Source organism: Arachis ipaensis, chromosome B10 (assembly GCF_059453495.1).
Source record: "Arachis ipaensis isolate K30076 ecotype BB chromosome B10, ASM5945349v1, whole genome shotgun sequence".
Taxonomy (NCBI): domain Eukaryota; kingdom Viridiplantae; phylum Streptophyta; class Magnoliopsida; order Fabales; family Fabaceae; genus Arachis; species Arachis ipaensis.
Window position 1 is genome coordinate 120,665,926 of NC_142435.1, and position 25,545 is coordinate 120,691,470.

Consider the following 25,545-nt stretch of genomic DNA (forward strand, 5'->3'; position numbering starts at 1 on the left):
ACTATTGAAAAGGAAAGGGGGAGCAACACTAAAGCAAGAAACATCAATCAAAGGGAAGTTTTCTAACTTTACTAAAATTAAATTTCTTTTGGTTATTGCTTAAATATGTTTGTCATCAAGGGGGAGATTGTTGAGTTAAGAAATTAATAAATTTAATTAGTGATAACAAACATTATTTTTGGGCAAAATAAATAATTAGTGTTGATTAATTATAATTGCATATTACTAATTATTTAGTATTACAGGCCAAAACTCAACATTACAACAACCTAATATAAAAGCAAGCAGCCCAAACTGATTGAAATCAAGAAACAAGGTTGGCGGGCTATAAAGCAAGAAAAGCCCAAAGAAATCAAAGCAAGATAACTAATTGGCTGAATTTGAGTAGAACCCAATCTAAGCCCGAATTGATTTCAAAGTCCTCTCACTTGCTTTCACCAACTCAACGTTCTCCTCTTCTCTTACCATGTCAAATCACAAACTCAGAAAAGTGAGAAAGAGAAAGAGAAAGCTTCTTTCCTAAGGTGATCATCAAAGAAGCAAGAAAGAGAAAGTCCAAGCTTGAAACTCAGAAGTCTAATCACCCATTTCAAACCAAATCAAGCTTAGGTTAAAGGTAACCCATTTCCTTTTACATGCAACACACTTTCTTCTCTTCATCTCAACTCTCTGCCACTCCATTTCAGATTATATGGAAAAGAGGATTTCTGTTCCTCACTGCTGTGCATCAACGGTTGAGAATATGTCTTGGGGACCAAGTTGTGTTTCAATGGTCAAGATCTGGGTTTACCATTGAAGAAATCTTTTCTGCTGTTAAAGTGGCTTTCGGTTAACCAAGGAAGGTCAGAAGCAAAGTTTCCATTGTGAGGATTAATGGGAAAAAGTGAGACAGTGGGTTGGTGAAGCTCAAGGCTCAAGGTGTTGACCTTGGAAGAAGAACCATGCAACATGCAAGGAGATAAAAGAAGCTTGCTGTTCATTCAGATACCAAGGAGAGAAAACCAGAGTTTGTGAGTTGTGTTCTGTAAAGAAGTTCTTCTACTTGGATAATGCTTTCTTTTAAAGAAGCATTCGGCCAATACTGAAGAACTGTATCTGAGGTTTGCAAATCTGGTTTTGCACATAGCAAAGAGGCTGTTGATGAAGTCAATCTCCTTCATGTTTTACAGATTGTAATGTACTTTTCTAAGTTTATCTTTCTGTAATTTCTTGTGAAAAAAGGCATTGTGAGAAAGCTCAAGTAAAAGCCATGAGTGAAAAAAGGCTGAGTGATACACTTGAGAGAAAAGCCTAGAGTTATTTTCTGATTTCTTTAGGTATGTCTATGTCTTGTATCTTGTACCTGTAAGGTATCCCTTTCTTAGTTGGGTTAGCACTAAGAGTGAATAGTTAGGTATTAGCATAGCCAATGTCAAGTTAGGTTAGAACTTGAGTGTGAAAGGATTGGGTCAATCCTGTGAAATTGGTGTATGTAATACTATTAACTATAGTGAAATTCTTCCATAGTTGTGGAGGAGACTGGACGTAGGTTGCATAGCACAAGGCAACCGAACCAGGATACATGCTGGTGTTAGCTTTTCTCTTATCTACTGTGTTCTGTTTTCTGATATTCATGAGACAAAAATAAATTGTCTTATAAATTTTCGCTGCTGAGTACAAACAGAATCAGAATTGAAAGTTTGTCTTAAAAGGATAATAACAGCAACTTAAAAGGAAGGCATAGATTCAACCCCCTTCTCTAAGCCTACCACAACCTTCATCATCTATGCTATATTTATAGAGAGTCACAGCACTGTTCAGTCCCACTATTGACAAGGATTGCAGAAATTCTGATGTATCTATCAAAATTCATCTAAGAAAAAAAAGGGAAAGTTTTTGAAATATTCAGGATTAAAGAATCTGAATTAAGTCAATAAAATAATTATCAAATTTAGGATGATAATTAACGATTAACTTTTATTTTGTTTCATTTACATGGCAAGATGGAGTTTAATTTTAAAAAATTAAAATAAGAAGCAATATATCTTACTATATTTGGAGTCTCACAAACGACAAACGTGACACAGAAGAGAAAAATGACCATAGTTACATGCACTAATTAGGTACTGTAAATCGAAAAGGCATGAATTATTTTATTTTTGTATGTTAGCAAATCATTATATATCATAAATATTGGCAAATCAAAACGTACAGAATAAAAAGGGTATGAGAATAAGATCTAAATCCATGCCTTCCTTGCAGCAGTTCACCTTCAATAGTTACACGATCGGAAGCATCTCAGTGCGACAACGATCTGAAGGACGACAGCATCAGTGAAAGTCTCTTCTTTTCGGTCCGCTATCTACCTCCTCTGGTCATATTAACATCTTCGTCGCAGTAGGAGCAACTAGTCTTCTCATCTTCAAAGTTCTTATGTCGCTGTTCTGAAGCCGCCAGTTCCAAGACGCCGTTCACCATTGCTAGCATCTCTGCTTGCTTGCTGGAAGAGAGAAGACCCCAAAAAAAGGACTTTGGGTTGGTGGGTTAGAATTAACTATATGGGATACGGGTAGGTTTTCTTTCTGTCAGCTTGGACCAGAGATCAGTCTTTATAGGCCCATATTTCGTTAAGCTACGATGAAGGGAAAGCTAAGCCAACATGGTGTGGAACCTATTTTTTTAATCCTTTTTTTTTTATCACAATTCACAAGTTCCATGCTTTGCTTGATTGTTATATAAATCATGGATTTACATTGGGCCGCCGAGGAGATTAAATTATTTTGCTTACTTTTTAGAATGAGTTTAATTAATAGTTTGTTATATAAAATTATTTTATATTTTTAATGAATCAAATCTAATGATATTAGTTAACAATATATAGCATAATTCCTTTTAGAACAAAAAAAGTTTTGCCTTATATTACTTTTGCTCATGGGAATATAAAACTTAACAATGCACCGAATATAAAAGGCAAAAGAAATAAGGTGATTTATAAATTATATTTAATTCATATATAATATATAATTAAATTTAATGAATTCAATTAGAATAAAAAATAAATTATTTATTTTATTTGAGAGTTTATAAATGAATAAACCAATTAACTAATATAACGAATTACAATTAATGTAGTAAAATTAATCAAGTAATATAAATTATATAATAAATTACATTGATATTTAAATATATAATCAAATTAATTAGCTGATATAATTAAGTCATTGTAATAAATTGTGTAAGACCCCTAATTTTGAAAGGTTATTAATTAAATATTTATGATCTATTATATTTATTTAAGATAATATTTTTAGAGATTTTTATACATAAGTTGAGTAAATTCTTATTTATTATTTAGAGTTCTTATAAAAGAAAATAAATAAATAAATAGTGAATATTTTATATGTCTTACTTTTAAATATTTAGATTTTTAACCTTATTTTATAAATAAAAGAGAATTAATTTACTTATTTCTAATTTTTATTTAATTAGCATTTAATTAAAACTAATTTACAAATTTATAATTGAAAGATATTTTAAAGATGGATATTTTATATTTAATTTAATTTTTAATTATTATTCTATCTTTTTATTTATTTTATAAAATTACACTACTATACCTAAAATTTTAATAAAAATACCTAAACTAACCTACACTATCCCAAACGCTAATTACACTCACTCACCTTCTCTCACTCTGACCCACACACACGTTGAACCCAACCCCTCACTCACTCAGCCAGACCCACACACAACACACACACTAAACACAAGCCTAACCCAGCAGCTGAAAGGAAGAAAGAAGAAAAGGAAAAGAAAGAAAAGAAAAGAGGGGGATCTGGGAAGGGGGCCCGAGGGAGAAGAAAAGGATGAGAGGAGAGGGGAATCCAAGAGAGAGGAAGGGAGCGCCAGGGGAGGAGAAGCTCGCCGCTGTCAACCTCGCTGCCGTCAACCTCGCCGCCGTCGTCATCCAGGGAGCTGCCACTCCTGGTCGTCGTCGCTGAGCCCGTCAACCCCGTCGCCGCCGTTTGTCATTGCCACTGCCAGCTGTGCCGTCGCGAGGAGAGGGAGTCACGCCGTCAGCCGCGTCGCCCATCGCCGTCAGCCGCGCCGTTAATGTCGTCACCGGTTTTCACCATGCCTCGTCACCACCGCCGCGCCGTGCTCCATGCCGTCGACGCCACTATTCCGTCACAAGAGAAGGACGCGAGAGGGAGGAAATAGAACCGCGAGGCAGCTCAGCCACGGAGAGAGGAGACGCGCGTCGGATCTGTCACCGCCGGTCCGCCCATCGCCAAACCACGTCGCCGTCCGTGAAGCTGTCTCCATCGCCGCTGCCGGAGGTCGCCATCGGAGCCACCGCTCCACTTCTGTCATTCTTTTTATAGTGAGTTCCCCGCGCCTTGAAGCTCTCTGTAATCATTCTAGCTATTTAAGGTTAAGGATTCCGATGTATAGATATTGTATGGTTAATTTTATGGGTTTGCATGTCAAAAATTAAGGTTGTTGCTGAGCCACTGAAGCTCCTGGCCGCTGTCGGAGCTGCTGCCGGTTAAGTTTGGGGTGGCTGGTGCGTCGTTCTTTTATTCCAGTAAGTGTCCCTACCCCGGAATCCTCGCCTTTGGTTTTCTGTTGTGTATTTTGAGGTTTCCATGATATTAATGTTTTAGGATTTAGAAACCGAGGTCACACGTCACGTTTGAGGAAGCAAGCTGAGCTGAGGTTTCAATTGCCATTGATGGTTGAGAGGAAAGGAATTTCTGGAGGCATTTGGATTGTGGTATGAACGTGTTGAGGTAGGGGCTTTTCTAAAAACTTAATTTTGTAATTGGAATTGTTATAAATTGACATGGATGTGCAAAAATGCATTTTTAGTGATTATGCAAGTCTTATGAATTGACTGGCTTGTTTCGTATGAATACGGTTGTGTATTGATTGAATTATTAATTGATTTGTTAAAATTGGAGATTTCTAAATTAGTTTGGTTTGATGTTATTTTTAAAGTTTGAACGTCTGGATGTTGTTTTATTGGAAACTAGTTTGGTTCTGAACCCGTTGGAAATGGTTGTGGAATGTTTTGGTTGGGACCCGGAAAGGGTGGCAAAGTCCAAGTTTTAGGGGAGGTGCTGCTGAAATCTCTATAAAATCCAAGACTTTATTTGAAAAGTTATTAAGAGAATTTGAACTTAAGACTTATATTATTTTAGTTGAACTATTTAAGAAAGTGATGAATTACGTCTTGAATTGAATTATTGCAAAGAGAATTGTGGTGGAGCTTTGCTTCTTAAGAAAAGTATTACATTTTGAGTGCAAACCAATTAGAGAAGACTTATGCTTTGAGGCTGTTTTAAATGTGAGAATGGTTTATGTTTTTGAATTTGACTTGAGGATTTTATTTGGAGGAGCTTCAGTGAATTTATAAGTAAATGGACTTTAATCGACTGACTCCGCTTGCAATGTTTTGGAAAAGTTAAGGAATTGGTTTTAAGGAATGAAATTAAAAATTGTTTTGGTTCAAACGGATGATTTTTCGATTTTAAATGATTTGGTTTTATTTGGATTTTGCTTGATTTAATTCAAACCACGAAAACATGATTTTTCAAGAATTTTAATAAATTTAAGAAAAGGGATTTGGTTGTTCTCCCTTAAAGACTTGAGACCTTGCTGGAATAATTAATTCATAACTCCTGTTTAAGAGTAGTTAAAAGGATGGTTTCAAAGAGGAGAACTTTGAGTCTTTTCAAAGAAAACTTCCATTTGATATGATTTTGGAAATTTTTGTAAGTTTTGAGAAAATGTTACATAAAGTGGCTTTCTTTTAAAAATAGAATTGAGTTTGAGGAAAAAGTGGCTTGGAAGCTAGAAATAGCTTGAGATATGAGAAGGATTTTGAAATTGAGACAAGGATAAGTTTGATTGTTGTTTTCAAAGAAAAGTGATTTGAGGAAAAAGTAATATATGGCATGAATGATGATTTACTTGATGTGGATTGTTGAGAAAGTGTGAAAATGATTATGATTGGTTATGAATGAGATGGAATGAATAAATATATGTTTGAGATACCTGGGTAGTAGCAAGGATGGTGGTTCGTCCCCCTTGCTCCAGGTTAATGTTTGAGAATTGATAATGATCACGCTTGATTTAAATTGAACAAAAGTATGTTTGTGACGCTTGGGTAGTAGCAAGGATGGTGGTTCGTCCCGCTTGCTCCAGGTTGAGTTTTCAAACACCCGCCTGGGTAGTAGCCGCATTAGTGGTTATTCCACTGGCTTTGGGTTAAGCAGGTAGTAGCAAGGGGGTTGTAGCTCAAACCCACTGGCTCTGCATGGGTGTTTCAGTCTATGGTTAGCTACCAGGACGTGTCGGGTTGGCTATATAACCGACAGATGATATCATCAGCCATAGGACAGGCATTCATCATATGCATTATATGACATTGTTTGGGTGTGCATATTGTAATTGGTTTGCCTAAGTGAATAGTTATGTTTAATTGCTAATTGCTCTACTTGATATAACTGCTTGATTGTGTTTGAACCTTCTTATTTATGTGTGACTAAAAATTGATTGAATTGTGATGAATTGGTTGTTGATTGAGTTGCTTGGACCTAGGGTCGTGGTTGATTATGAGATGAGCTGAAAACTATGTTTGATTTGTGCTTTTGGTTTAGAAGAGTATGAAAAACTAAACTGGTTCAGTATAGACTTAATGAACCTATGCTTGGAACAGTTTGGTCATTCATGCTGTCTAGGAAAGACTTTTAAAAAGGCTTTTAGATTTCTGAAAAATTAACAGCTTTCCTGTTTAGAAAGGATTTCGAATTTTGAATATTAATTCTTTGGTATTGAAAAGAAGCATAAGGCGATTATTAATCACTGTACTTTAAAAACAATTTTATTTTCGTATCTTATTATAGCAATTCTATAACCCTATAGTGAGAACCCTTTCGAGGATGATGTTCTCACTCCCTTACAGGTTTTTTCCCTTTTCAGGTTATGGACGACGAGTTTGGAAGGGCTTATTTCTTTTTGTTTAAACGATACTTTTGTATTGATTTTAGCATTTATGTTTCCCTCGCCTTTAATTTTACCAAGTCTTCACAAAAGGGATAGGATTATGATTATGTAATGCTTGTAATATTAATAATATGTAGATATATGGTTTGTTTTGTAAATGTGGTTGTATGTTATTAGATAAGAAGTCTCTTGAACGGTTATACGATTTAAAATTTAAAATAGGCTCATATTTTAGTATTAAATATTTTAAAAATCGTCGTAATACCCGAGCTATCAGAGTGGCGCAGCCGGAAGCGTGACATTTTGATAGTTAGGGTGTTACAAATTGTATTGAATGAGTTAAAATAATTAAATCGAAAAATACTCTCCGGAGTATGGAGTATGCCATGACAGCTTCATCATAAAGTGTAGAAATTCGAACAAAACAATAAAATTTGCCGATATCGGTTACGTGGCAAGGTTGAGAAGCCCCTTTTTCCTTTTTTTTTTTTGTCCTAAACTTGCCATATAAGATTGATATCTTATAAAAAAATGGAGTCATTGGCATAGGAAAAGAATCCTCATCGGATCGGATGGAAAGAACTAAAATTGAAATGAAAGAAATGAAATTAATTTATTTTTGTATGTTGTATAATTTGATTGAAAGAACAATAACTTATATTGTTCCGTGGATTTTTCTGTAATTTTATCTAGCATCAATAAAATTTTACCATCGCTGATTTTAAAAAAAATTTAAAATCCAAAACGAAGGTGAAAAAAATGATATGGATAGAACTACTGATTGAAATTTAATAATTTGTTTCATTTTTTTGTTTATTTTTTTGTTCGTTATCGTTATAGATATTTTTATCCAATATATTAACACCAACAAAATATTTCAAATGAAACCCAAAATAAAATTTATGAAAAATATGTTATACACCGAATAAAATAATAACAAATTGATTCATTACTATGAATTAAACCTACATATAATTTAATAAACTCTCAATTTTGTTTTTCAAGAGGCAAAAATTCTCTATTCTAAAATATTCCATCAATCAATCAACAATAAAATAACGTGTATATATACTCTCTCTCTCTATATATATATATATATATATGCTAATAATATTCATAATTATTGACTCATATTAGAGCCATGTTTCACTTATATTAGAGAAAAAAAGGAAGTACTTCTAGTGTCGTTAACATGTCCAAAAAAATATAAATAATTAAATAAATCAAAACAACAATAGTTCAATTTAAAATATCTTAAAATCTGAACAGTATCTATTCGCTCAATAGATAATAGTCATAGCCAAGACTCCACCAAACCTTCAAAACATGCTCCTTTATCTCCATTAGTTGAATAATCTCATGTTTTACAGCAGCTCTATATAATGGTGATAATTTTCACAAAATATCATCGCTTCTTTTTAATGGAAGGAGCACCTAACATGTTAAACTTATCCAACAGGATCTTCAAACAAAACAAAAAAAAGTATAATTAAGATTTTAACCAAAAATAAAATTCGAAATATAAAAGAGGCCAAATATGTGAAGACCAAATTAATGAATACCCTAACAATAGGTCTTTTAGTAGCTAACCAATTTTTTACGATTAGATCAGATGACTCATCACAAATAGAGCATCCATCTTCACTGCAAGGCTATACAAAATAAGCCTTAATATACATAGTCTAAAATCAACAAAAGTAAACAAAAAAAATCATACCTGAATAGGGTTACCAGGCAATTGAAGACTTTTGAACTCGTTAACAATCTATTCGTCAGAACAAAAATCTGTCACTTCAAAATTAACCTCTAAGTCTAGGTTGTCTCTACTATTGGACTTCACTTTGAAGATAATTTCCTTTTCCAATAATTGTGCAAAATTCGGAGAATGATCAATCATCCCACCTTCCTATAGTTGCATGAAAAAAGAAATTAACCTATGAAAAGAGAATAACACAAAAATAATACACGCAAATGCATTAGAACAATAAAATAATAATATGCACAGTTTGAAACCAGTTAAGGATCTCCGAACACGACTTCTTTAACATTGCACGTCCCTCACGATCATGCAACAAAAAATGTTAATAAACCAGAATGATCAACTACTCTTATCTTGATTTGATACCTTGTGCACAATTCCATAGAAAGGCATAAAAAGCGACATTAAAAACTATCTATGTTTGAAAATAAGAACGAAATAAAAAATAGAAAGTTAAATTTATCTCAAAAGTGCCACATCAATGCACCCACAATTCCCACAATAATAAGCAGCTTTGATGACCATAATAATTCTTTCACACTTGCAAGCTAGAACCCACCAGTCACCCTGGTCAATCACTTCCAAACCAGTAGCCAGGACACAATAAATGCCACCTTACGTGCACATAACAAATTAATCAAAAAGATATAGTTATCTGATATCCTAAAATAAGTGGATTCATTGTATCTATCAAACCAATTACCTCTTCGGATAATTTCAATTTCTCTACCAATCTCTTTCTTTCGAGGATTAAAAAATCATCACCATCAAAATGGGTCGCAGGACCAGCAGGGGTATGTAAAACCCCGATTTAAAGAAAATTAAATAAATAAATAATTAAATATGGGCCATCAGAGGTAGAAAAATTTCAAATCATAATTTGAAAATTTAAATATGATACTGGGCTCAGTGGATTTTTCTGAGTCAAAAAACATAGTTTTCTACGTGAAAATACATAATAAAAATTTGACCTGCAGTACCGGCTGAGATCTGTCTGGTACTGTAGCTGAGAAAAATAATTTATGAGTGAGAAAGATTAAAAAGTTAGAATTTATGATTTAGAAAGTAAAGGTATCTAAAGCGCGATTTAAAACGCTAATCTTAAAGGTTTTGACCCAAAGTTGGGTCAACGGGCTAAACCAAGTGAACCGGACTTAAGTGGACCCAAGATTCAACATATATATAGCTTTATTAAGGCCATTCAGCAGCCACAATCCCCCATTTTTGTGTGATTCACGTTGGAGAGAAGAGAGGGAAGAAGAGAGAAACCCTAACTAGCCCTCCTTGAAACTTTAAATCACCATAACTTTCTCTCCAGAACTCTGATTGACGAGTTGTTTGTGGCCACGCGTTGCTCTTCTTGCCCTCTTCATTTCTATGGAAGTATTGCAGTAATAAAATCTGAAATATTTGCCTAGTTTTCGAAATTTTCCACTGTTACACATTTTTTGGGTAGTTAGTGTTGAAATCTTGTGATTTTGGTTATTTAGGTATATTGTAACATGGATTCTAAGTGGGTTTTATCCCTATTTCATATGGTCTAAGGTAAGAAATCCTCAGATCCTTGTGGTTTATCAAATTTTATGAACCATAGATTATATATATATATATGAAATTAGTTATGTTAGTGTTGTTGGGTATATTTGGAGCACTTGAAATAATGTGTTGGTGGCTAAAGCTTATTGGTTATGATTGAAAGCCTTGGAAGCTTGAGTTATAATGTGTTTGGGTTTGAACCGCCATCATTAAGGTACAATTTAAGTTTCTTTTAAGTACCGTGTGGTGTAATGTGATGAGAATTTCTAGGCTAGATGCCCCTAGGATTAGGTTTGGATTGTGTAAATAGTTGGTATTAATATGTATAGTTGATATGTTATAGAAATTAATGATTGAGTTGAGAATTGTGTGAATTTGCATGTTTGGTGTGTTGAGAAATTTAATGAATTGGATAATGATTATTGGTTTGTGGAATATGCATTGAAATTATGAATTGGGCCGGAGGCCGTGAATCTTGGGCCAGAGGCTAGAAAAGGTAAGGACGGTAAATGATGATTGAATTGTGGGATAATGTATGAGATTAAATGAAGAATTGGTATAGAATGTATGAGGATTTGATTGATTGATGAAATAGTGAAAAACGAGGTTTTTTGAAATGTGGAATGGATGTATTTGAGTTGGAATGTATAGATTGAGTATGTTTGGATTTTGTTGTGTATGTGTAAATATGAGACTTGAGTTGGTTTGGGTTCATTATGTTGGTTGAAAATGATTGAGGCTTGTGAATCATTGAAAAATTGGTAAATGTGTGTTTTTGGTTAAAAAAAAAAGATTTTTAGCCAATTTTGGCGGGCCGTAACTTGGCCCTCGGAGTTGAAAAACTTTCAAAATTGGATTTTTATGAAAATTCATTTATCTATCTTTCCAACGGTTCAAGAATGGTTGAAAACGAAATTTTGTGAAAAAAGTTATGAGGTTTTAAAAATTGGACTGAAAAACTAATTTCTGCAACATATCAGATTTGCTGGTTTCTTATATGGATGTGTATGTAGCACATGACGCGCGTACACGGGCATTGGCCTCTGCCAAGTGCTCCTGCGTATGCGGACATTGCATGTGTATGCAAAATTGTCCAAAATTGGGTGTATGCGTACGCAGGCCTTTGCATGCGTATGCGGACACCCCAGTTTCAACCTGTTCGTATACACACCATATGTATGCGTACGCACACTTCTCAGAATTTGGATAAATATATTTTTATGGCTTTTAACCATTTTTTTGGCCTTCTAAATATTTATAAACTTTGATATGAGTTTGGATACGGTGGAATTGAGGATGAAAGAGTTAGGGATGAAGCCCATGAGTTGAGTTAGTAAAATTGAGAGAAATGAGCAAGATATTAAGTGAGAATGATGATGATTATGATATTGATAATGAGAATGATGATGATTATGATATTGATAATGAGAATAATGATGACTATGAGATTGATGATGAGAATGATAATAATTATGAAATTGATATTTGAATTTGATTATTAATTCATTACACCTGTCTGGGTAGATGTAGTGGCATTGATCCACTTGTTCTGGGTTTAGTTTGAGTCTCCTGTGGTAGATGCAGTGGTTAGCCCCCACTTGCTCCCAGTTGAGAATGATTTGAAACTTGTGAAATTATCTAAGCTTAAGATTTTCTTGGGTAGATGCAGTGGGTCGACTCCACTTGCTCTAGGTTGAGATCCGAGATTCTGTTAACCCTACGTTGTAAGTGTGGTTGGACACTTATACCTTTTCGAATGAGATCTCCCCCATGGGGATATATATATATATATATATTGAATGATTATGATTTTGAGCTTGGGGATGCGCATTCACAGGGACTATCCAATGGTTAGCTACTAGGACATGTCGGGTTAGCTATATAACCGACAGATGATATCATCAGCCATAAGGCAGGCATACATCATTTGCATATGTTTGATTTCTTTGGGTTTGCTTATTTGTATTAGTTTGCCTAATTATATATGCCACACTATGTGATTATGTGCTATTTGCCTTACTTGAACCTACTTTTGTATTACTTGTCTGCATTGCTTGTGTTTGTACAACTGAGAGGTTCCTCATGTTGGTGTCAGTTGACGTTGAGGGCTGTCCTTGTTGAAATGAAACGAATAGATGATTGATTAACAATGATGAATATCGAATGAGATTATTTGAGCTCCCTGGATAGACATAGTGAAGCGATTTCACTTGCTCCAGGTGAAGATATGATGTATCGATATAGAATTACTGAGACAAAATATCTGGTGTTAGTTCTGTTTACGGTTCTGGTTATGTTATGTTGGAGAATCGGAAAGTTAGAAAATATGAGGAAGATGAATTAGATTTAGTATTCCCTTATGACAGTTGCTTATTTATGGATTAGTACGAACCTAGGATGGATACTTGATGAAAGGAATCTTAGGATGCTTAGCGAGTTCCTATTATAGTGCATTGTATTTATTTGGCACTTTTACCGTACTGGAAACCTATGAGTTGGGGGTTCTCATTCCTTATATATCTCTTGTTTTTTAGATGCAGGTCCTGGAGCTCAACAGTGAGCTGTGATTCATCTGAAAGATGGTGAAGATCATTGGACTCCTATTTTACTTTGCTTAGAATCTCTCCGTATTTATCTTGAAAAACTTATGTGTATGTATTCATCATTTTGAAAAACTTGCCTATAGAGGCTTTGATGTATATTTTAAGAGAGATAGGAAATATTTTTGCCAAACTAATTTTATTTTTGTACCCTAGTCAGCCTAAACTTCGCATGTCGCAACTAGTGGCTATTATACTTACGTCTCTCTATATATATACCTTATCTTGTTTTGCTATCCGAATACGTTTTATCTTCTATTTTATTGATACGTGAGTGTTCTGTTTCGCGATTTTATTTTACTCCTTTTCAAGCTTCCCGTTTAATACTTCCTTTCAACTTATATATATTTATGTATTATAATCCACCTTGAGTCGTACTACCTTATTATTAAAGACTTATGACTCGAGCATAAGGATTTGAATATTAGGGTGTTATAGGGTACATCAGATTTTACCGGGCCTTGAGTGTCCCTCCACCTCGCTAAAATGGTAGAATCAGAACTTATCACTGATACATCATAAGAATCACACCATCCAGTAGTTTCTACTTCGATCTTGAATAGAAACTCCTTATCAAGAAAAACTTTTTAAAACCAGTAGGATCTTTGCTTGCTTCCCCTTTTTCCTACGCAAAAGATTTTACATTTTTATCATGTTGAATAAACAAACATCTTTAATTAACAATCATAACGTGATCAACAAAATGGTTTCAACAGCAAAAACCACATACATTCAACTCTTTCACCATCTCATTACAGGTCCGTCCGAATAGAGTTGCAGCCTCCTTATCAAACACAACAAAAGTTGTTGTAACAGTACCATCAAAAACCAACAAATCTAACTTATACCTGTCTTTTTTATTCAAAAATATCAATTAATACTTGACATGTCACCCTTTAGTTACAATAAAATCATAAAGATTATATTCAACATAATTTAAATGCTCAAACACAATTTTTTTAGGCTTATCAGTTTTCTAAATTTCAGCCTAGCAGAAGGAACTTTGGTATAAAATTGTAGGTATATGAATTTTTTCTATAAACTCTATCTCATTTTGCCAATTTTTTTTGTGGCAAGACAATATTTCTATCGATCAAAGCAGTTTTTTTTAATAAATTGTTCTCTTATTGTCTACTAATTGTTAGTATTAAGCCAGATATTGCTAAATAAATTAAAAAGAAACATAATTAATTATATAACTACATTACTTTTTTATGAAAAGATTTCATAAATAAGTCCAATTAGAGTCGTACCTATCAACCACATTATTCACGTCCTTATTACAGCCATCGCAGAAATATGTATCCACATTAGCTTCTGCCTTCACGCTGTAAACACGGGATTTATACCACCAACTTGAAACGGGTTCAACATTAAGAACAGTAGTCAGAACAACATAGAATCCAACCTACATAGGAACATGAAGAGATGACTTTTGCGTGGTCTAGAAATTCGCAGATAAATCCTCGTTGCAGGTATAGCTTCTAAACCAACAAAAATCCTTTCTTACAAACGTTTTGGTTGTCACAAGTAATAAACCCCTAAATAAATTGATAACCGAAGTATTTAAACCTCGGATCGTCTTCTCAAGGAACTGCAGGGAGGTATGTTCTTATTATTGGTTATGAGTTTTGTAAATTGGGGTTTTGAAAGTAAGGAATAAGTAATTTAAATGACAAATAAAATAAATAAATAACTGTAAAATAAACTCTTGGCAAGGTATGAGAATTTGGAAGTTCTATCCTAGTTATCCTTATCAATGGTGATGAGAATTGAGTTTTAATCCCACTTAGTTAGCCTTTACTAAAACAAAGGAAGGTCAAGTGGACCAATTAGTTTGATCCTCAGGTCCTGGTCAATTCCTAAGAAAGGACTGGAGTTATTGAAGTTCAATTCAATTAGCAAAGACAACAATTATCAATCACGTTGAGTTTGACAACTCATGAGTTACCAATTACTTAACCAAGGCCAAAAGGGGAAAAGTAAACTTACTCGAATAAAAAATGTCTCCAGATTGGGAGTAACAGTAACATAAATAAAAGAAAGCAATCATAAACTGAAATACCTCAAATTATATTAAATAGAAATTCAAATTTAAACATGAATGATTCATAAGCCAAATTGGTAACAAAAGTAATTAAAAGAAAGCTTTAAAAGATATGAAAGCAAAAGAGAAATATAAAGCGAAAGGAATATTAAACCTGATAAAGAGTCAGAATACTAAATTGAAATAACAAGAAATCCTAATCCTAAAACCTAAGAGAGAGGAGAGAACCTCTCTCCCTAGAAACTACATCTAAAACTATCAAAAGTGAATAATTGAATGCCTCCCTATGAATGGATGCATTCCCCCACTTTATAACCTCTAATATGTGCTTTCTGGACTTGGATCTGGGTCAAAAAGGGTTTCAGAAATCGCTGGGAGCGTTTTCTGTAATTTCTGGTGCGTGGCATCTGTCACGCGGTCACGTCATCTGGAGTTTTCCTTGTCACGCGCTCGCTTCGGTCATGTGTCCGCGTCATCTGTTTTCTGCTCATGGTGCGCGTCCGCGTCAGTCACGCGTTCACGTTGCTGTCTTTTCGCGCTAGGTATGCGGCCGCGTCGTCCATGCGTTCGCGTCGCTGCCAGTTTCTTCAAAAACTCCATTTTGTGCTTTCCTTCCATTTTTGTATGTTTCCTTTCCATCCTTTAAGTCATCCTTGCTTTAGAAGATCTGAAAACTACTTAACACACAAATCACGACATCGAATGGTAATAAAGGATAATTAACATAAATAATTTCAAAGCATAGGAAACATGTTTTTCACATATATCACATAATAAGGAATGGAAAGTAAAACCATGCAATTTACATGAATAAGTGGGTGAAGGATTGAATAAATCTCTTGAATTGAGCATAATATATATCATCAAATATGGTTTATCAACCTCCCCACACTTAAACAATAGCATGTCCTCATGCTAAATCCAAGATAAAGAGTAAGGTAAGGTTAAAGTGGTGGAATCTCATGCAATGCAATCTATTATAAATGCAACTACCTAAATAAATCATGCAATTCTAATTGTTATTCACTTGTATATAAAACTTACATGTAGTTAAATTAATTCACATTCTCAAGGAATCATATATGCATAGCCAAACCCTAGATAATGTTAAAGCACTTTTACAATTGAGATGGGTAAAAATATTTTTCAAACTTGCAAGACAATTAACAATTCAAGCAAAGATATATGGTGATGAGCTATTGAACCCTCACTGGATTTTGTGTTTACTCTCTAGTCACTTAGTGTTTATTAGGTTAATCACTCTATTCTTCTTTTTATCCTTACTTTCTATAACTTTGTTCTTCATCTAACCAATCAACAATTACAGAATACAGACATACAAAAATCATGAGATCTTTTTCAAAGTTGTAATGGGGCTAAGGTAAAGGTAATGGTATATGTATAAGGCTAAGTGAGCTAATAAGTGAATCCTTGATTAGTCTAAGATCTCACCTAACATACATATTTTGTAATTCAAAGCTTCTTAACCTATTTGCCCAACTTTTCTCACTTTGTATTGTAAGCTCATGCATTAACTTTAATTTTGTTTCATGTGCATTGATTCTTTTTATTTTGCAATTGGGGAATTTTTGTATCCCTTAATTAAATAAAATAAAAAAATTTTATGCACATGGTAATTTAATTGTTTTGTTTTATTTCACATGAGCATGCTTCCCAAATTTTTTATTTTGAAACATCTTATTCTTTTTAACTTCCTACTTGTTTCTATCATCCACGTTCCCATAAAGTTCTCCACACTTAAACAATACACAATTTCTATCTTAAGCTAACCAAGGATTGAACTTGGGATTTTTATTTTGTTTTTCTGCTTAAGGCTAGTAATGTGGTTTATAGAACAAGAGAGGATTAAAAAGCTCAAGGGGGCTAACAAGGGTGATGTAAAAGGTAGGCTAATTTGGGATAAGTGAGGAAAATTCAAATGATGGCCTCAATCATCTCTTAATATGTATCTATACTCTATAAATAGACATATAGATTAAAACAAAGTAAAGAACATCAGAATAAAAAGAAGGGTGAAACACACAGGAATGAAATTTATGGTTTGAATGTAACCATACAATTAAGCTCAAAACTCACAGGCTGTGTGTTCTCTAGCTCAAAAATCATATATCAGTTATACATGTCATGTAAGTAAAAATTAAGAGTTCCCATTATTCTCAATGTAAAATTTTGGGTGGCTTTAAAGTTTTAGTGTTCCTCCTTGATGAAATATTGTTAACTAACTAACATGTTATGCTATATATAGAAGGTGTGTGGATTGTTTTTGATTATGTTGAAGTCTCTAGTTTACTTCCTTTTTATTTTCAATTTAAACCAAACTATCATATGCTAAAAGGGTAAACTATACTAATTAATCCACATATTCTATAACTAATAAGTTTAGAATTGCAAACTAAACTAAATGGCTAAAATATGAACTAAGGTGCAAAATGCAGAAATAACATAAAAATAAAAAGGACAATGTATAAGTACTGAAAGATAAAAAATAAAAATAAAGATAAAAATAACCAAAATAAGATAAAAGAGTATGTAGTGGTTCACCAAAAAGATACGCCAGAGATGGCAACCTTCCCACACTTAAAATAAAGCATCGTCCCCGATGCTCACTTAAGCTGGGTGTGAAGGAGTGTCATCACCAGAAGGATGGGCTGCTGGAGTCTCGGTGGTGGCCTGAGGATCTGCAGACTGGATAAGGGTAGGAGGATCTGTCTGCTGCAGTGGAGGCTCTGACTGGATAGGAATCTCGGGGTCTGCGGCCTGTAGCTGGTGTGGCTCCTCCTGCTGTGGCGCAGCCTGCTCCGGGCTTGCCTGGGCATGTGTCTCCTCTTCATGAGCGCTCGCCTCCGCCTCAGATGTGTCAGAAGGGGTGTCAGGCTCGGAGGGGATGTCGCCGCCGGATCGGATCATAAACTTGAGGTGCTCATAGTGTCGCTTGTTGCGACGCTGCATACGGTCAAGCGGGCAAAGAGGCGATGCACCAAATGGTAAATAGGCTCAGGAGCAGGTGGGGGTGCAGTGGGTGGGGCTGGTGCAGCAGTGGAAGAAGAAGGGGCAGCTGAAGGTGTGGCTGTCTCAGCAGAAGCGGTGAGGAATGGGGGTGTATAGCCTAAAGTTTGAAACTTCCTGCTGTGAGGGATAATCTTTTTGCAGTCCGCAGCAGGTGGTTTCTCATCAGCATCCTCCCAAGGCACGTCAGCTCGACGGCCTAGCTGGGTAACCAGGTAAGGGAAAGGTAGGGTGCCTCTGATATGGACCCTGGCCATAAAGTGCCAGATGAATCGTGGGAGGTACAGGTCCTTACCCTAGATCACACACCAGAGAAGGGTGATCATAGTGGCAGGCAGCTCCGTCTCATGAGTGCTCGGCATAACAAAGTTGCTCAGGATCTGGTGCCAGAGCCGAGCCTCATCATTCAGATACATAAGCTTGATTCCTTTAGGCATTGTGGTGTTCTTACCCATGACCCAGGGGACAGTAGCGTCAAGGGCTATCCTCTCCTTGACAGCATCCCAGTCGAATCTCAGAAAACGCATGTCCTCTTCAGCCTTTTGGTAACCGTCAAGCTGATCTAACTTAGGCTGAAGCTGCAGAATATCCTCAATGGCCTCTTTAGTGACCAGTATCTGTTTCCCTCTGAGGTGCACTGCATCCAGGAAAGTCTTGAAATAATTGCAGTAAAACTCTCTTACCCAAGAAGCATTGACCTTAGTCAAATTTCTCTCCAAAAAGAACCAGCCTCTCTGTTTGATCTGATTGGATGTGTACTGCTGTAGTTCTTCTGGAATTTTTAGAGTCCTCTCTAGGTATAGATTTCTGGAGGTGGCAAACACCAGATACTTCAGCTCACAGTATCGGTTTGCAAACTTAATTGGATCATTGGCAGGGAGGACCTGGTCAGCCTTCTCCTGTGGGGTAAAGTGCTTTTCCCGCCAAGAGTCATCATGCATGATCTCCAGGATAGACATAGAGGATTCACCTCTTTTCCGTTTGTCGGTTGTTGCCTTTCCTTTTCCTTTTCGTTGAGGGTCAGACATCCTGAAAAACAGAAATCTAGGATATAATAAAAATAGAAAAACAAGTAGGCAAATAACAAGATATGCATATAGTGGCAAAGGAGCAATAGAATTATGAAATGAGTTGAATAATTATGCATTTTGGATTGTGTTGGAGTTAAAAAGCTGAGATGAGAAATTACAATCCAAAGTGTATTATAAGGAGAATACGTGTTAATTAGGAGCAATAATAATTATGCCATGAGTTAAAAAGTTGAAAGAGTTAGTCAAAAAGCAGAGGGGGAAGTTGGAAAGTGAAGAGTGGTTAAAATTAAAAAAAGAGGTTAGAAAGCGAAAATCAGTGAGTTAGTGAAAAGAAAGTCAGAGTAAGTGGCATGATGATCGGTTTCTAAGTAACAAGAATTTCACAATTTTAAGCAACAGACAACTCATATTCAAGCAAGGAAATCAAGTTGTTGATGATTCATATAGATATAGAAATAGCAAAAAGTGAAATCTAATCATCAACAATGTGATTTATTAACCGGGAAAACAGAGGAATAAGAATGCTGGCCCGTGCATTCATGAATTGGTTTGGTAAAAGCTGAGGAGTGCCAAATTCAAATTGCCAAAACCAAAACATGAATGAATATCAAAATAATTTACAGAAAATTGGACAGCATTCCGGCTAAAATTGAATGTTCCTGGGTAATAAACAGCAAGCAGAATAGTTCATATAAATTAAAACAGATCTGCAAATAAGCATAAATAATGTGAACATGAAAGAGCAGTCGCAATAGCAGCATGAACAGTAACAACATCATATGAACAATACTAACATCACAGCAACAGCAGAATTGCAAAAATTATAAAATAGGGAGCAAGAACAGTGCAATTAATCAGGCCTAAATCCACTAACCACATCCTAGCTACCTAACCACCTAGAATCCACTACAAACATGCATCTCTAACTATCCTAAATTTAAACATAACTGAAAAAAATATGCAAATAATTATGAATGAAAGAAAGGTGGCGTTCGGCAGAACCTAGTAGGCGTATGAACTAAGCTAGGGAACTGAGAGATGGCGGGGGTGTGGTTGTGGTGGTGCGGTGGTGGTGGTGGCCGCGTGGGTGGGACAGCGGTGGTGGAGGGAAGAAGAGAGGAGAAAGAGAAGAAAGAGAGGGCAGGAAGAAGGGGGTGGCATCGCGGTCGTGGCTGGGTGGTCGAGTGTGGTGCAGCGGTTGGAGTTAGTTGGGGTGGTGGTGGTGGTTGTGGGTGGCAGGGGAGGGGGGCAGAGAGGGAGCAGTGGGGGGTTTGGGGGGAAGAATGGGGCACGATGGGGGTAGGGTTTCGCGTCACTGGGGGTTAGTAAAATTGAATCCACGCGAACGCGTGGGGCACGCGGTCGCGTTGCTGGGGTGGACGGGGATTGACGCGATCGCATGAGGGACGCGATTGCATGGAATGGGTAAAAGGATAAATGGCGCGGTCGCATGAAGCATGCGACCGCATCGCTGGAAATTGTGCTGGACGCACAATTCCAGCGTCATTTCAGCGCAACTCTCTGTCTCCTTTGGGGTGTTGTGCAATCCACGCGATGTGAACGCGTCGCTCACGATTTCGCGTGGGATGGGTGTTTTGCAAATGACGCATTCGCGTGATGGACGCGAACGCGTGGACCATTTTGTGCTAAACGCACAACACCTGCACGATTCCAGCCCAGATTTCTGGGCGTTGGATTTTTACGCCGATTTCCAGATCACGCATTCGCGTGATTGACGCGGACGCGTGGGAGGTGGTTTTCGCATCTGACGCGAACGCGTGAGCAATGTGGTCGCGTCGCATGCCTCTCTTTTTTTTATATGCAAGTATGCAATGATGCAGTATGCAATGCTAATACAAATGCTATGAATAACATCCAGGTTCAATAAAAATAATATAACATAAAATCAAACAGTACGAAATAAAAATTGAAAAAGAAACGACCATACCATGGTGGGTTGTCTCCCACCTAGCACTTTTAGTTAAAGTCCTTAAGTTGGATATTAGATGAGCTTTCTGTTATGGTGGCTTATGCTTAAATTCATCCAGAAATCTCCACCAATGTTTGGAATGCCAACAGCCTCCGGGGTCCCAAACTAGGTATGTAAAGCTTCTGAGCAGCTTCAAACAGATTTTCAGGCTCCCGGGGTGACGAATATCAGAATATTTTCCAGGATCCCAAACTTTGCTTTTAAATCCGCCTTCGTCTTGATCTATATTTTTCCATCCGGGCGGTTTAGAAATTAGATTCTCACCAAGATGACCAAACGTTTTCCAAGATCCATTCGATTGAAAATGATACCAATCCGTGCACTTCGAGTTGAAGTGTGGAACCTTATTGAACCTTGTGCACCAGCTCTGAGTACGAGCATTTCCCTCTTACTCTTAAAGCCGCAGAGAGCTCTAAGCTGGCCATCTGTTTCAAACAAACCATATTCAAGTGGAAAAATAAAGTTAAAGGTTAAGGATTGTACCCACTTGAAGCTTGTATTGGGTGGTAATGGCCTTGGGATAGGTTTCCAGTGGTTCTGTAAGTTCTACTCCCTTGTAATCTTCTGCGAATTCCTCCACTTCCTTGCAAACTTCTTCAAATGCAACCACGTCTTGATCAAAGTCTTCGACATCTTCCGCATCACTCAAGTCATAAGTTGGAGGTTGAGAAAAATCTACCTCGACATCATCTTCGTATTCACTTGGATAAGGTTCTTCAATCTCAGAGAATTCACTTGTGGATGCAAGTTCATTAATAGGAGAACTTGACTTGAGACTATCATCATCAAGGAAACGTGCGTCCTGGGTTATTCCGTCTAGTTGTTCATGAAATACCTGCTTTGGGGGTTGTGCACTACCCTCCTTAGCATTAATTATAACGTCCTTGACGGAATTTTTCACAACTCTGGATTCCCATGGAGATTCAGCATCTCCTAAATCTTCAATCAGTACTTCTTCTTCTTGGATAATTTGAGCTTCCTCCAATTGTTCCAGAACAAAGTTATGCTCATTACTGCCCTCTGGGGTTTCTAGTGTCTCCTTCATGCTTCGTTTGTCATTAGATTCTCCACATAAATCTATTGGAGTTCCTTGAGGGTCTAAACGTTTGGAAGATAATTGATGTATTGCTTGCTCCAGCTGATGAAGGGTTGTATGAAGTCGATCTACTGTTTCCTTGATGTGAACTTGTAATTCTCGAGGTGATGGATATGGACATGGTACATAGGGAAGTGGTGGTGTTTGGGAGTAATTGGATTTGAATTGGGGTAAATAAGGATCATATGGTGGCGAATGGTGAAAAGGAGCTTGTGAGTGTGGTGGTTCAACGTTATATTGAGAGGATGGTCAATAGGCACAGGGTGGGGCTTGTTGGTAACTACCAGGGGGTCCACCATATCTATTAGCTTGGTATGCATTGTGAAGTGGTCGTCATCTGTGATACTGTGGAGGGTGTTGTTGCCTAAAGGGTTGATCAAGTCCTCGTGGCTCCATCCATCTTTGATTGTTCTGACCTTGATGCATGTTCCTGCTATAACTTCCGTTTCCTTCAACAATATTATAACCAAACTCAAAGCGAGAGGGGTGAGAATTCATAGTAGCTAATAAAATAATAAAAAAGGGAAAAAAACAAAAACAAATAAACAAATAAAGGAAAAATATTTACAATAACCAATAATAAGGCACACGTTTGCAGTTCCCCGGCAACGGCGCCATTTTGAAGAGATGACTTTTGCGTGGTCTAGAAATTTGCAGATAAATCCTCGTTGCAGGTATAGCTTCTAAACCAACAAAAATCCTTTCTTACAAACGTTTTGATTGTCACAAGTAACAAACCCCTAAATAAATTGATAACCGAAGTATTTAAACCTCGGATCGTCTTCTCAAGGAACTGCAGGGAGGTATGTTCTTATTATTAGTTATGAGTTTTGTAAATTGGGGTTTTGAAAGTAAGGAATAAGTAATTTAAATGACAAATAAAATAAATAAATAACTGTAAAATAAACTCTTGGTAAGGTATGAGAATTTGGAAGTCCTATCCTAGTTATCCTTATCAATGGTGATGAGAATTGAGTTTTAATCCCACTTAGTTAGCCTTTACTAAAGCAAAGGAAGGTCAAGTGGACCAATTAGTTTGATCCTCAGGTCCTGGTCAATTCCTAAGAAAGGACTGGAGTTATTGAAGTTCAATTCAATTAGTAAAGACAACAATTATCAATCACGTTGAGTTTGACAACTCATGAGTTACCAATTACTTAACCAAGGCCAAAAGGGGAAAGGTAAACTTACTCGAATAAAAATGTCTCTAGATTGGGAGCAACAGTAACATAAATAAAAGAAAGCGATCATAAACTGAAATACCTCAAATTATATTAAATAGAAATTCAAATTTAAACATGAATGATTCATAAGCCGAATTGGCAACAAAAGTAATTAAAAGAAATCTTTAAAAAATCTGAAAGCAAAAGAGAAATATAAAGCAAAAGGAATATTGAACCTGATAAAGAGTCAGAATACTAAATTGAAATAACAAGAAATCCTAATCCTAAAACCTAAGAGAGATGAGAGAACCTCCCTCCCTAGAAACTACATCTAAAACTATCAAAAGTGAATAATTGAATGCCTCCCTATGAATGGATGCATTCCCCCACTTTATAACCTCTAATCTGTGCTTTCTGGACTTGGATCTGGGCCAAAAAAGGTTTCAGAAATCGCTGGGAGCGTTTTCTATAATTTCTGGTGCGTGGCATCTGTCACGCGTCCGCGTGGGTCACGCGGTCGCGTCATTTGGAGTTTTCCTTGTCACGCGCTCACTTCGGTCATGCGTCCGCGTTATCTGTGTTCTGCTCATGGCGCGCGTCCGCGTCAGTCACGTGTTCGCGTTGCTGTCTTTTCACGCTAGGTATGCGGCCGCGTCGTCCATGCGTTCGCGTCGCTGCCAGTTTCTTCAAAAACTCCATTTTGTGCTTTCCTTCCATTTTTGTATGTTTCCTTTCCATCCTTTAAGTCATCCTTGCTTTAGAAGATCAGAAAACTACTTAACACACAAATCACGGCATCGAATGGTAATAAAGGGTAATTAAAATAAATAATTTCAAAGCATAGGAAACATGTTTTTCACATATATCACATAATAAGGAAGGGAAAGTAAAACCATGCAATTTATATGAATAAGTGGGTGAAGGATTGAATAAATCTCTTGAATTGAACACAATATATATCATTAAATATGGGTTTATCAGAACAGTTTGAAAGTCAAAAAACAAATAATGAAGCAAACATCAAAAAGTAGTTTTCTATAAGGCACTCACATCTGCAGCCGCACATAACTCCTTTATTGTCTTCCTCTCAGTGGAATATAAAACTTCATCTTCAGCAACATACACCGATTTGCGGAAAGCACAGATAGGTACTGTGAAGTTTCTCTATAGTACATGCTCAATCACAATGCCATAAATAATTCACAATGTTGATACAATACCTTTTTCAAAACATCACAGCCTCAGGAACATCTGGATTTATCAAAAGCTTGGTACCATACATAATGTTCTGTAATATATTGGTATCTATGTACAACAATCATTGCTCAAATGAGTTGTACAATTATACATAACAGAAAAATTATCGAATGGAAAGTAACTAAAAGTATCCTTAGATTTAAAAAATAACTATAATCTACTGTGAACCTAATTAATTAGTATAAAAAATATTTTAGCAATGAGCTATAAAAATAAAAAAGTATTTATTGCAAATATAAAATGATAAAAAATATTATATAATAACAAAAATATAACTTGAAATTATATATTGATTAATTAATTGGTGAGTAAATTCAACATAGAATTTACAATCAAAAGAAATAAAAAGCTGGTGATACAATTTATCCACGTGCATATAATAATACTTTTTATCACTTCAAATTTTAATTTTTATAACGCGAGCCATTTGTCGGAATTGTTATTACCGTTTTCTATAATTTCACTTGTAATTTCACCTGATAAAAAGTATTAAAGCACAAAACACAGTACTTATAATTTTGTTACCACTACATGTAGTATCGCACCCTAAAATTTAAAAACCAAAAAAATTACTATTATATGTAGTATCACACCATAAAATTTAAAAACTAAAAATACTAATTGAATCACGTCCCAGTAATTAGTAGAGATAGCTACAATAAGATATAACCATTTGATAGTGATCGAATCCTTACCTACTTCAAAAATTCTTTATTTTTGCAAATTGAAAAATAATTATCGGTAGCTGCTGCTCACCCGTTGCCACAAAACCCTTGATCTGGTCCACTATCTCTCTAAAAACAGCAGCATTAAGCTTCAAGCTACAGAAAAAATACAAATTATTTAGAAAATAAAAAATTATTTATATAAACATATTAAGTGATGAGTAAGGGCATCGAAAAAATGCACCCGTCATTCTCAATATGAATGACCAACATGTCAATAAGTTTTTCATTCTTCAAATATTTTTTCTCACCTTCTACACCGGTCATAACTCCAGCAACGTCTAAAATAAATATCAAATAGAAGATTGTGCACAAATCACCCAT

The 25,545-nt window shown here is 35.9% G+C and overlaps 1 protein-coding gene across 1 annotated transcript; it reads right to left on the reverse strand.

The window, feature by feature from the left end:
- Nucleotides 1–13,336: 13,336 nt before the first annotated feature.
- LOC107620956 (uncharacterized) lies at nucleotides 13,337–25,545 on the reverse strand. The gene is made up of 8 exons (XM_016323030.1): nucleotides 25,406–25,545; nucleotides 25,253–25,317; nucleotides 24,943–24,972; nucleotides 24,477–24,544; nucleotides 24,290–24,403; nucleotides 14,139–14,293; nucleotides 13,616–13,733; nucleotides 13,337–13,366 (listed from the first exon to the last, which is right to left on the reverse strand). Exons 1-8 carry the CDS (start codon nucleotides 25,543–25,545, stop codon nucleotides 13,337–13,339), a joined length of 720 nt encoding a protein of 239 aa, XP_016178516.1.